Source organism: Prunus mume, linkage group LG2 (assembly GCF_029339155.1).
Source record: "Prunus mume cultivar Tortuosa linkage group LG2, ASM2933915v1, whole genome shotgun sequence".
NCBI classification, from domain to species: domain Eukaryota; kingdom Viridiplantae; phylum Streptophyta; class Magnoliopsida; order Rosales; family Rosaceae; genus Prunus; species Prunus mume.
In genome coordinates, this window is record NC_142699.1 from 24,154,204 (window position 1) to 24,166,780 (window position 12,577).

Sequence of the window (12,577 nt, forward strand, 5' to 3'; positions counted from 1 at the left end):
ATTTATATATTTTTTATATTTTTATTTTCTATTTCTAATATATAGTATCTAATATATAGTATATTATTATATATTATATAGTATTATAGATATAGAAGAAAATTGTATAGAATTATAAATTCTAAACAAAAAATGAGATTTTATATTTGTAATTCGTTTTCTTTAGTTCTTTAGAAAAAATCAAGTTAAACAACTACGAGTGGTCCTGACCCCTGGCAACTGTCATTTCTTGTAACAGGAGAGGAGCTTGTGTGTCCTGTCCCCTCACTACTCATCTCCTTGTCCATAACCCCATCTTCATTCATTCATATGTAAACCCAACCCAACATTTGTCCTCAAAACTAACAAAATACAACCAGACAATTCAGCCTCGCGCAAGAACACGACCCACATGTACTACATTGTTCATCTTGTTTCTGTAATTTCATGAAACAAAAGAAATTTCCATGGCTCATTTTCATGAAAGTACCATCTCGAAAATAGCAACTTTTTATCGCAGGACAAGATTGCCCTAAAAGGGAAAACGAGAGTGCATCCGATTGTTGGAAGAGAGGGAGAAAGGGGCAATTTCGGTTTTTTAAGTTGCTTTTTGTAGGGCTAGATGTCAGAGAAGCATAGGGCACCTAACCCCAAATTAGCAGTGGCCTTGGGAAAATATAAAATGGAAGGGTACGTGAATTATTAGACCTTTGATGGGAAATTTCCGGCCGAAAGGAATCGAAAGGAAAAAAGCATAGAAAACCACATCCTTTGACGTTCAAAAACGAAGAACCCGAATAAAGAAAACAAAAGCTAATAACATCATTAACCCATTTTTAGTGTTAAATAATCCTAATTCCTTTAATTTAATCATCACTAAACTAGACATCCCCAAAACTCGAAAGCGATTGGCCCACTACCTCACAAATCCAAACCATCGCCACCAAATCAGAAAGCTATATATAAAATAAAAGCTTGGTTTCTAAGCAAAAATAAAGATATTTCCATGCCAAAAAAGAAATAAAGAAATAAAGAAATAAAGAAATAAAGAAATGAACATTTTCATTTGGGAGGGAGGGAGGGAGGGAGGAAGGAGGACATACCTAATATTCGAGCACAAAAATAACCTAACCCACCAAAAATATAATACTTTGGTTCTCTTCTCTCTCTTTTTTGAGGCTCGAAAAATTAAAGAAATAAAAGAAATTCAGAGATTTTCCTTTTCTTTTTTCTTTTTTTTATTGGAAGCTAGACATTCGGACTCCAAAGGTTCCACAAACGAGAATTAAACAGGCCCAACACGTCCGGCAACACTTTCCTAGCCAATCCCCTGTGGTTGCTCGTCGATGCCGTCCGTGCAATCATCGCCACGTCATCCGCCGTCTCCGGAGGCTCTAAGTTAACCTCCGCGCCTAAGTCTTCCACTTTCCCGTCATTTTCTTCTACCCCATCCGCTTTCTCATTCGAACCCACCAAAACCACGTCGTTTTCCGGCAACAGAGCAGAAGCAGAGCTTTCAACGGCAAGCTCATGTGAAACTTGAGCGTTCTCTTCCAGAAAGATAGAATCTTGGGCAGCAACATCGACTAGTTTCGGGGCCTCGCGACGGCTCAACTTGTCTCTTCTCTTGCCTCTGCCGCTGTTCTTCTTGGTCTTCTCGCCGTTGGCCAGGTGATCTTCGAAGGCTTCGATGGCCTTGGTGGATGAGCTCGCGGTTGGGGGAAGAGTCCCATTTGAACCAGTAGCTTCTGTAGCAGTCGAAGCAGTCGCAATCGAACATTGGGGGCTGGTGGGTGCTGGCGCTGGTGGACTTGGGGCCTTTCTTGGAAGATTTCTTCTTGGGGTCTTGGGCCGGGATCGAAGAAATATTGGGGGTGGTTTTCATGGACCGGGTTATCAAGTAAGCCAAGACCTCGCGGTCCTCGAGGGAGAGGACCGAGGCCAGAGCTAAAATGGCAGCTGGGAGGAGCTGAAGCACAGAAAGAACAAACCCATCAGAGTTGGATGAGGAGGAGGAGGAAGAAGAAGGAGATGGGTGCACTTTGCCTTTGTTCTTTATCTTCATGGTGTTTGATGATTTGCTTGTGTGGAAGAGAGAGTGGTAGGTGATGAAGCTGGGTAGGGATTTTGGGAAAAAGATGAAAACTTTAGAGAGATAGAGAGAGAGATGGAGAGAGAGGGTAATGAATAGTTGTGGGGTGTTTATCAATTAATTTTTATATTTTTGCTTTGAAAAGAAGAGTGGGCTGTCAAGGCAGGACAGTAGTACGTCGAGCAGAGCAGAGAGGTCACCGTTCCTTGTTTTTCAGGTTAACTAGCTTTTCTGTACTCGCGGGGGCGCGTTTCTTGGTTTTTCTTCTTTTGGATGGTAAATTACAACGACACCCTTCAATGCTTTACAAGAGGATCAATTATTAAATATTTGGGTAACAATGAATATTTGATAGGGGCAACTTGTGAACACGGTACTAGTAAATGAAATTATATCATCTAGACTCGTGTTGCAGTTTTTTACTCTACTAATTCGCATCATTTGCATTTACAAACATGGTGCCAGTCGATCAATTGATAGCATAAGCTAGTTACTGGCCTACGGTTAACCACATGATAGAATTGATTAGTTAATCAATTCGCTTACGCATAGTTTCGTGAGACGTTGTCAATATGGAATTGCCCGTAACACTTTAAATAAGTTATTTGATATTTTTCTCTTTCCTCCACGTGTATCAATCTATGTCTAAACCATAAAATTTCATTAACTAATGTTGTCTCTTAGATGAAGTGTTTGAAAATAAAAAATATTAAAATGGTAAAAGACATGTTTCATCAGTCTAAAGATGAAGTTTATTTATTATTATCATGTTTATGTAATTTCCCTTCTAAATTTTAAATCACTAGTTCGTAGTTGGCATTTACACGAAAATAATCAAACATATGGATTAATCGGCGCCATTCCTCTCCTCAACAATTTGAACTGTTTAATTAATTAGCAAGCAATTTATGTCTTCCTTTATTTAACAAAATACTGGGGAGTAACATAAAAGCATGCAAGCTAAATCTGATTAAGTCTAGAGAAAGGACAAAGTCATAGGATATATGCATCCAAATAAATATGATGGGGGCAACACATGTCAAACATGTATTGAAAATAAACTTTTGAATGCTCGATTGGTCACCACTTTAGCTACGCGCGTGGCTTTGTGTTGCGGTTTGAATGAATTGGAAAGGTTTACCTGCCCCATCGCCATTGTGACGGGACTGCCCCTATCTGGGTTTTGATCCTTTTTGTCACAGAGCTAGATGTAACTTTTTACTTTATGGGTAAAAGAGTCATTTCAGCACCCGCGCCGAGGATAAGGACAAGTGGACACCCGACCAGAAGTACTATTGAAGGCGTCAATTGAGGAGGTGGTGTGGCTACGGAGGGTATTGAATGGGATCTTCTCTCCTCTATCCTTTCCTTTCCCCCTTGAATCTCATTCGTTGGAACTTAGTAAAACAGATCAACGGCTGATATTTTTTTATTTTCTTAAAAGAACACTATTTGATTACAGCTGTTAAAATCATAGCGGGCCTTTTTTAACAAAAAAAATTAAAGACAAAAGATTACTTTTGGCCCTTATAGTTTTTCGATTTCACTACATTAGCCCATATATTTTCAATTTCGTTAAGTTTATGTTTGTAGTTTCAATCAGGGCAACTTGAAGGACAAATGAAGAACTATTTCAATTGACTCAAGTGGACCAAAGTACTTCTCTTCGTGAGGGCACATGATCAAAACTTACCAATTGATAGTGATGTAGAACATATGGTTGAAGTGATGGAAGATGAGATGGAGTGTAGCGAGTGTAAAGACAAGACCGGTAAATAAGTTTTGGTTTTCGAGTTCTGATTTCGACTCATGACCTACCGTTTCGAAGAGAATAATACTATAAGTAAACTCATTACTTTGCCATGAAGTATAAGCTTTTTTGAGCGTTCGAGATAGTTTAACATCACAAACGTGCCTTTTTATTATTTTTCCAGTGTTTGAAAACCTTTATTAATCTCTCTTTTAGTACCCTTTTGTTTCCTAGAGTTTATCAACTTTGGCCCGTGGTTAGGGCATCATGTTATCATTCTGAAATTAATAAGATTGAGGTATTCTCATCTCTAGTGAATTCCATGCTTAATTTTGTTAGGTAATTGCGTTGTCACGTTGCATCATATAAATTTTTTGACATAAATTAAAGTGTGTATTGAAACTGCTTTGAATTGAAAACACTACATTAATAAACTATGGGGTTCAAATTGACAAACTACAATAAACTATGGGGTTCAAATTGGCAAACTACAAGAGCCAAAAACAACTTTTACCAATAACAAAAGAAAAAAACTATTCATGCCAAAAATAAAAGAAAAAACTATTCATGGGCCTTATTGATCACCAGGCACTCTTCCCCGGATCATTTACGTTTTTAACCATTCAAACTTGTGACTGCAGTTTGGATTGCGATTTAGATAAAAATTCTGGTTTGGAGTGGGTTGAGAGTTTAAATCCTTGTACCCTATCGGGATTTATAGCTGCGGTTGGACTGGCAGGCTCAAAAGATTCTGTTGGTTGGTCGACTACAACACAAATTTGAACTTGAAAAATGGGCAAACCACCTTTGCTTTTCTTTAGTTAAATATACCTCAGCAGGTGAGACATCATCAACAAATGTAGTTATACAAAACAAACTTCCACAGATCAACAAGCCACATCATGTTCAGCAATTGATTAAGTTAAGATGCAGTATTCTGCTAACAAAAACAGTATATATAACCATGACCGCGAGAAAACCAAAACTCAAGCAGCTTTCTTATCTGAAACTGGTTCTGATTTATTTGCATCTGCTGCAGAGCGCTTGTCTTCTGCCATCTTGGCATGAACTTCATCCCTCTCCTTGAAGTACCTCTCGAACGCCCTCGGAAGGAACCGAGGGATCAAAAACCCGAACAGGTTGATGGAGAAATATAGGAAATTGGCTATGGCCAAGGTCCTCCCAAACCAAAACCATGCAGTGTCCTACAATTACAAGTACCCCAAATAAGAAAACCAATTAAGAACCACGAGAAATATGATTCTAATTTACCTTGAACTGTGCATTGGCAGGCAGGGTTTTGTTGAGCCAAACATCTCTGGTCCAATCGAGGATGACAAAGATTCTCCTGACAGTGTAAAGTAATGGGACCAAAGCTCTCACCGGCGGCGAAAACAGCGACAGCCCGCTGATCACATTCTCAGTCAGAATCTGAAACGAGAGCAAGAACAAGTGGGGTGTTGCAGAGCGCACAGCATGTTCGTCACCCCTTGCAAAGCCACCCAGCACATATGCAAGCGGCAAGAAAAGCCCAACGGTGGTGCCCACGATCACATAGACCCTGAAGAATCTGCTGCCTTGGAAAATCTCCTGAGAGCTGGAAGTGACGGTGCCGTGTGCCGGGAAGGCCAGGCGAGACAGGGCTAACAGATAGGCAGAGGCAAAAGCAGGGAAGATCAAATCAAAGAGCGGGACAAGGCCACTGGCTGAGAAGACCATGATGAAGGCCACGAGTTGGAGCTCAATTACCCGCAATGAGCCCATGACACCGCCAACAGCAGCCTGCTGTTGTTGACGGTGCTGCGGTTTCTCTTGCGAGTTAGATCCGGGTTTTGTAGTTGTTGTACCAGGCTCCGTTCTAGGAGCCACAGCAAGAGACACACCTGACATGTCTTTTTTGTGTGTGGAGATGTTTAGAGATTTTAATCAGACTAGCTTGGGAAGATTTGTTAAGTGTCTTACTGGTGATACTTCTTGAACCTGAACAAGATGGAAACAAATTGACCCAATTCACATTTACAAGAAGAAATGAGGCAAATCTTAGCAGTGCATCAATCAGCGATTTCAATGTTAATTATTTGAAGGGCCATAAATGGTAAGTAATTAAAAAAAAGTTTCAACTAAGGATTTAACTTGGGTTAATCAATACTTTCCACACAAAATTATCACCCGATCCAATCAAGAAAGGCTAACAATCTGAAATGCAATGCAACACATTCATGCATACAAACTATAACTGCCTGCAATATATAAACAGTTGTTGTTATTGAAATTCTTGAAAGAACATGAAAGAGTTTGAGAGAGAGATCTTACTGAAGATGAGGGATGAGTGAGAAGGAAATTAAAGCAAATGATTCATTCAAAACCAAAACGAAAGCCTCCGAATGAAAAGACGAGGCATCAGATCAGGGGAGAGAGGCCGAGTGCGTGCGCATACGTGGAAAAACGAAAGGACACAAAGGCAAGGCATGCCTCTCTCTACTTACTCTTCTCCTCTGTTTGTACGTGTAATATTCTGCGCACGACACTTGGTTTCGTGCAAACGCCGGACTGAATTTGGGCGACACGTGTCCAAGACCATGGCATTGTGCCGCTTTGATATGGATCAGGCAGTATTTAAAATACAAATTTATAAATAAACCCAATCCTAGGTATTTATAAAAAAACCCAAGACTATTTAAACATAGAAACACACCCAAAATTAACCTCAAAGTCAACTTTTTGGGTGTGTTTATAAATAGGTTTTGAGTGTGTGTAATGATGGATTTTTGGTGTGTTTATATGTTTAAATAGTGTTTGAGTTTTTTTATAATTTCATTTTAGGTGTTTTAGTGAAACTCAATATTTAAAATCGGTCTGGAACCATCTTTGATTTTCCTTGTTTGCTACGATGGGCCAAGGCCCATAGAAACAATGCCAACTAGTTTGGCCTGACAATCTATTTTTCAGTGGAAAAGGTGATGTTTCTAATTAATTCACTTATGCGATAAATTTGTGCAGGTGTGAGTTATGTTAGTTGAATAAGAAATGTTAACTATAACATACAAACAATAATAAACTATTTGAAGGGCACTTAGATCCCTTTGTTTTTATTTTTTATTTCATAACCATCGGTTTGTGGAAGGAGTAAGATATTGGCAGGATAGCAATGGCAATTATACACAAGGAAGGTTTAATGTCAGGCACAAATGCACATTTATGATATTTTTTATTAATTCGTAATTGAATGAGGATGAATTAAATAGAGGAGAGTTAGAATCTGAATTCCTATTGAAATTATTTACTAAATCATATGGAATTGGAGTAGAAGTGGTACTGATTCCTTATAAGTTGTTTACAAAATTACCATGAATCAAAATTGAAATCCATTTTGATTACTAGAATGCAATTGTTGTTGGGTTAAAGTAGATGACATATTTATAATTTTAAAATTTGTGTGAGAATATAATAGATAAAAAAGATAGATTTCTGATGGGTTAGCTCTAGAAATTAGAATATCACTTCTCACTCAAGAGTTCAATTCCTCCAAAATCAGGAGTTGAATTCATGATTTTGTGTGGGGGGCACATACATTTTCATTCCTCATGTGAAGTAAACATCAAAGTAATCCGTAATAGGAATTCAAATTCTTATTTTGATTCCGATTATGGATTAGTAGGGGCTCGTTTGGTATCATACTAAAAAAAATAAGCTCAAAAAATAATGATTTTTTATTATAACAAAACATGAGTTTTTAAATAGGTGTCAGTGTTGAGGCCAAAAAATCCACGGTTCGGCCCAATGCGATACCTTACCGAGAAGAAACCCGATTTGGGCACATGAAAGTTTTTTATATGCGCTTGCATACATGCCATGCCAAGCAAATAAGCAATACACCACGCTACAAGCTTAAGTGAGCTTAAGCCACGCAAGATGCCCGGGGCTTGCTTGAGTAGTTATGGTAAGGATGGTAATAAGTTAACATGAGGCCCATTAATGGACCGAGAAATGGAAGTCCTAGGGTTGCTTGAGAGCCTCTGAACTCAAACTCATTTCTTAAGCCCAAACATGTGGGTGAGCACAAAAGAGAAAGTAGTTAACCAACCAAAATAGCCCATCACTTCCAACCAAAATAACCCATCACTTCAACCAAACTAGCCCAATACTCGTTGAAGTTAGCCCATTTGCTTGATAAACCAACTTATTGTCCTAGAAGACCCAAGCAACCCAAGAAAATATCTACAAATCTCTAGCACCTAGCTGAAAACAAAAGCCACGATGAAAGCCAAAATAGCCATGTCAGTGAGCTACTGGGAGGCTCCAGCATAGAGGAGGGAACAAGTTTCAAGCAAAAAATCCAAAAAACCAAGGGATACGTGAGCAAAACACCCTTCAAACCAGTGTACATACCCATTTCTTTTCCCCCATCAGATCTAGCCATAGAAGAGGGAAGAAAAGAAGGAAGAAAGATGGCCGAAAATGGGAGTTCTCCACTGAGGTAGCTGCATGAAAGAGTATTGAGCTCTTAAAAATCCATGATTTTGTGAAAATGGGCAGAGTGAATTTCACCTAAATATGATGATTGAAGGGATGAGGGGAGAAAGGAAGGGAAGACTTGGCCAAATTAGATAGAAACCATTAGAGTTTCTTGGAAAATTATAGCTTCCAACACCTATAAAAAAAAAAGGCATTTCCTACCCCATCATCACAACATACATCTAGAGAGCAAGTTTCATCTCTCATCTCTGAAACTCTGCAATTTTGTGCCCTTTTCCTCCATCTTCCTCCCATTTTCTCTTCTGGCAAGCCATTCCAAAGTCTGACATAGCTTTTTGTCAAGTTGCTGAAAAATTACCCAAAACACCCTCTTCTTAGCGAGAGCAAGCTTAACACTTGATGAGCTATTCTCACTCAAGTCAAAAACACTCAAGCCACCCATTCCTCTCTCTTTCCCTCATTCTCAGCCAAACCTTCATGCATGCACTTCTTCTCTTACCTTAACACCCCATTTCCCCCCCAAGAACGCATAACTTTCTCTTCAGTGCTAAACTCATGTCAATTTTGCTCCCATGCCACAAGCCTCTCATACCAAGCTAGAAAATCTTATCTATAAGCTGTTGTTATTTTTGTTGATAAATGTAACCAATGTGTTTTCTAAGGTTTCACTGTCCTTTCGAAACATTCTTGAGGCTTGATCTTTGAACTCAGGCTCAAGGGGCAATTTCATCAAGTTTGCTATTTACGGCAGCCCAAACCCATAGTAGCTACCGGAACGAAAAAGCCCCTACACTAGGGAGGAGAGAGAGATCTGGGAAACCAGTAAGTGTGAAACTAGTAGGTCCCGACGATGAGATATGGGAGCAGGTTCAAGTTAGGTCGGGCTTTGGGGAGATGAGACAGAGAGAAAAAAGAAAGAAAGTAAAACGTCGCTTCTTTTTTTAAAAAATTGGGCATGTTTTAAGTTTTTTTTGAGTTGGCCTTTTGAAAAATGGACTTTACCAAACACTAATAATGGGCTTTGGACTCAAAATTTGTTTTTACATTTGAAAAAAATGGATCCAGTTAGGATACCAAACAAGCCTTAAACGTGCTATTAAAAGAAATATTAAAGGCTAATCTTACAGCAGCATATCAATCAATGATTTCAATGTTAATTATTTGAAGGGCCATGAGTGGTAGCAAATATTTAAGCGATCACATAATTAATTTCTTGTCACTCCATTGCAATGGCAGCAATGTGCCTAATTAATTTCTAATCTTCACGTGGTTTTCCTTTGAGAAACTGTCCATTGTTAAATAGGGGGGAAAAAAGGAGACAATTGAAGAGAAGAAAGAGGTGAAAGATCAAGAGGTTTTGAAGCATGAAGGCTGTTAAGTGGTTAAAGAAAAAAAGCTTCGGGGGATATGAACGCGTCCCCTTAATAAAAGAAGAGGTTGGCAATGTATCAGAAAAGAAAGAAGAGGTTTGACACTCAATAATGGTTTTGAATACGTAGGAAGTGCAATATTACAATTTTTTAAAAGGTATATTTTAATTCTTTTTATTTTATTTTTAAATTTTTAATAGTGGTGCAAATTTGTTGAGCTAGAGTTTACCAAGCACTGTGAAGGTTGTATAAGAGATGTGAAAAAATGCTGCAAACAAACGAAAGGTACAAAATGCCTCCTTTTTTTTTCAATTTTTTGTTGTTTCCTCTCTCTCTCTCTCTCTCTCTATATATATATATATATATATATATATATATATTTTATTTATTTATTTTTGATTTTTTTCTTTCTATGTCAGGAGTTGAAAGTGTTGTGGTTGATAAGGATAATCCAGTAGTGGTAGTGGAAGGAAGATTTCTTCTGGAAAAGCTTTGCTCACGCCTCCGAAATGTGACTAATAAGGTGGTCACAGTTAAGAGGTCAGAGATGGAAGAAACACAAGAACAAAGCGAGAGCAGCCATGGAGATGACCACGTTAGCGAACCAGAGGAGGATAAGAAGAAATAAAAAAGATCAACTCCTTCATTAGACTAAATTTGTTTATTTGTTTATTTATTTATTTGCTGGGATATATATTAATATGGTGGTGTATTAAAAAAATAATGGAGGTTGGGTACGCAAAGAAATGACTTTAAGTTCAAACAGGTTCATAGCTCAATGGTAAGAGTTTTTGTTTGCATATCAATAGTTTTAAGTTCGAACCCTGAATAACACATCCCTTTCTCCTTCCAAAATTTGCCACAAAGAAAAGAAAAACAGGTATGAGTAGATCCATAACCATGGTCCTCGCAAAACAATTATCTCTTTTATATACAAACAATATATTACCTCATTAAAAGTGTAATCTAAACACATTATAAGAAACGAAACTTATTTGCATAATTGGATTGGAAGCGTAAATAAATTGTTCCAGAACTAGTTGGGAGTTCAATCTCATATTGGAAATGCATCCATATATGAGAATCCGAGTGGTAACTGAAACCCAATCATTTCCTCTGCAGATCATCTCAGTTTGGTAAATTGGTTACTGAAACTGTTTCTCAAAAGCAAAGGTGCATAATTAAATACCCATAAATATCATATACATGGCAATGGCATGGCAGGGAGAGTCTTATTTGTATCTAACATCTTCATCCCCTTCGATGTAACACAGGAGATTGTCAAATGGGGAAGGTTTGATGAACTTATGCTTTGCTTGTAATTTGAGTTTTGGTTCTTGTAAGTTTTATTGTAAATGTGTTGAAATTTTTGCATAATATTTGTTTTGGTTATTAGAGACAAGATAAACAGGAGAACAATAACCAAAACGCAGAGACAAATCAACAAGATGAGAAAAACAGTCAGTCCAGCAAAGAGATTGTGTTGAGAGTACTTATGCATTGTGAAGGATGCAAAAGCAAGGTTTCTAAATGCTTGAAAGGGGTTGAAGGTAAACATAATTAATTTTGGGTTGTGCAAGTATTTAAATTTTCACATGCACATATATAATTTTGGTTTTTTCTTTTCATTGAAATGAATATTAGGCATCGAAGATGTTACGGTTGATTATGCGAATCAGAGAGTGGTTGTGAAGGGGAAAAAGGCCAATCCATTGAAGGTTTTGGAGAGACTGCAGAAGAAGTATAGCAGCAATGCTGAACTTATCTCTCCAAAACCAAAGCCTGAAAACAAAGAGAAAAAAGAGCCCCAAAAGAAAGAAGAGGTATGTCCCTGTTATTTTTAGTCTTGAAGAATAAAATAAATCATGAGTTTTTCTAGTCTACTTATTGTTGGTATTGTAAATATACATGCAGGCTCAGCCTCAGGTGAAGGTTGTGGTGTTGACAATGTTGATGCATTGTGAAGGCTGTGCAAATGATATTAAGAAATACTTGGAGAAAATGAAAGGTAAAAATCTCTTTAATGTGGGGATTTTAATCTTGAATTTTTGTTGTTGTTGTTGGGGATTTGCTGCAATTTTAGGTGTTTTAAGTGTTGAAGCAAATATGGAGAGCTCAAGGGTGACAGTGAGGGGAGTGGTTGATCCACCAAAGCTGATAGAATACATCAAAAAGAAATTAGGGAAGCATGCTGAGATTGTGAAGCAAGAACAAGGACAAAAACAGGGCAACAACAATAAGAAAGACCCAGAAAGGGAAAATATATTTCAATATCCTCCTCAATACTCATCTCAGCATATTTACCCCAACCAGACATTTAGCGACGAAAACCCTTTTGCCTGTACCATAACGTAAAAGCTTTTCAAGACATCATAATTCTGATAGAATAGCAAGAGAGAATAAAATCAAGAGTTAAATTGCACCATATATTGGCTGTGGTGGCTGGCTACAAATAAATGGAAACTGTTATGCGCTTTTGCTTTTTAGTTCCAAATAAGCACTTACTTATTAAGCTCTATAGCAAGAGTCATATGAATATGAAGCCAATCATTTACATAGCAATGGCATTGAGCCAACTGAAACTTTATCAGCAAAACAAAAGGAAAGAGCCAACCATAAAACCGTCCTGCTAATAGTCAACTTATTTGTCATGATCATATATAGCTTTGTGAACTCAAATTGTTATAAGTTTTGCCACCCTTCAACATAGTTTGGAGCTCTAAAAAGGGGAAGATGTCTGGTTGTGTTGGATTCGAGTTTAGCTAATGCGGGACTATGAGTTTAGCCGATATGGCCCCATGATTTTCTTCGGGTTGCCCAAAAAATGTGGAGTCGTGGTCTTGTTTCTTAGTTTTGTTTTAGACTAATGATTTTCATAAACTCTTTAGGAGTTTGTTGTGATTTATTTTC

General features: G+C 37.8%; 4 protein-coding genes across 4 annotated transcripts; 2 read left to right on the plus strand and 2 right to left on the minus strand.

Annotated features, from left to right (window-relative positions):
- Positions 1-946: 946 nt before the first annotated feature.
- On the minus strand, positions 947-2,230 carry LOC103322100 (uncharacterized). The gene is given in 2 exon segments (XM_008223981.2): positions 947-1,674; positions 1,676-2,230. Coding segments are annotated over 2 exon segments (816 nt in total). The 5' UTR covers positions 2,045-2,230; the 3' UTR covers positions 947-1,227.
- A 2,369-nt stretch (positions 2,231-4,599) lies between these two features.
- On the minus strand, positions 4,600-6,274 carry LOC103322101 (uncharacterized). Its single transcript, XM_008223982.2, has 3 exons — positions 6,135-6,274; positions 5,094-5,801; positions 4,600-5,026 (listed from the first exon to the last, which is right to left on the minus strand). Exons 2-3 carry the CDS (start codon positions 5,709-5,711, stop codon positions 4,808-4,810), a joined length of 837 nt encoding a protein of 278 aa, XP_008222204.2. The 5' UTR covers positions 5,712-5,801; positions 6,135-6,274; the 3' UTR covers positions 4,600-4,807.
- A 3,387-nt stretch (positions 6,275-9,661) lies between these two features.
- Positions 9,662-10,295, plus strand: LOC148919883 (heavy metal-associated isoprenylated plant protein 5-like). The gene is made up of 3 exons (XM_089044467.1): positions 9,662-9,763; positions 9,868-9,952; positions 10,087-10,295. Exons 1-3 carry the CDS (start codon positions 9,662-9,664, stop codon positions 10,293-10,295), a joined length of 396 nt encoding a protein of 131 aa, XP_088900593.1.
- A 657-nt stretch (positions 10,296-10,952) lies between these two features.
- Positions 10,953-12,022, plus strand: LOC103322136 (heavy metal-associated isoprenylated plant protein 8-like). The gene is made up of 5 exons (XM_089044468.1): positions 10,953-10,961; positions 11,064-11,217; positions 11,312-11,490; positions 11,582-11,675; positions 11,751-12,022. The coding sequence occupies exons 1-5, from the start codon at positions 10,953-10,955 to the stop codon at positions 12,020-12,022; spliced, it is 708 nt and encodes a 235-aa protein (XP_088900594.1).
- The last annotated feature ends 555 nt before the right edge of the window (positions 12,023-12,577 follow it).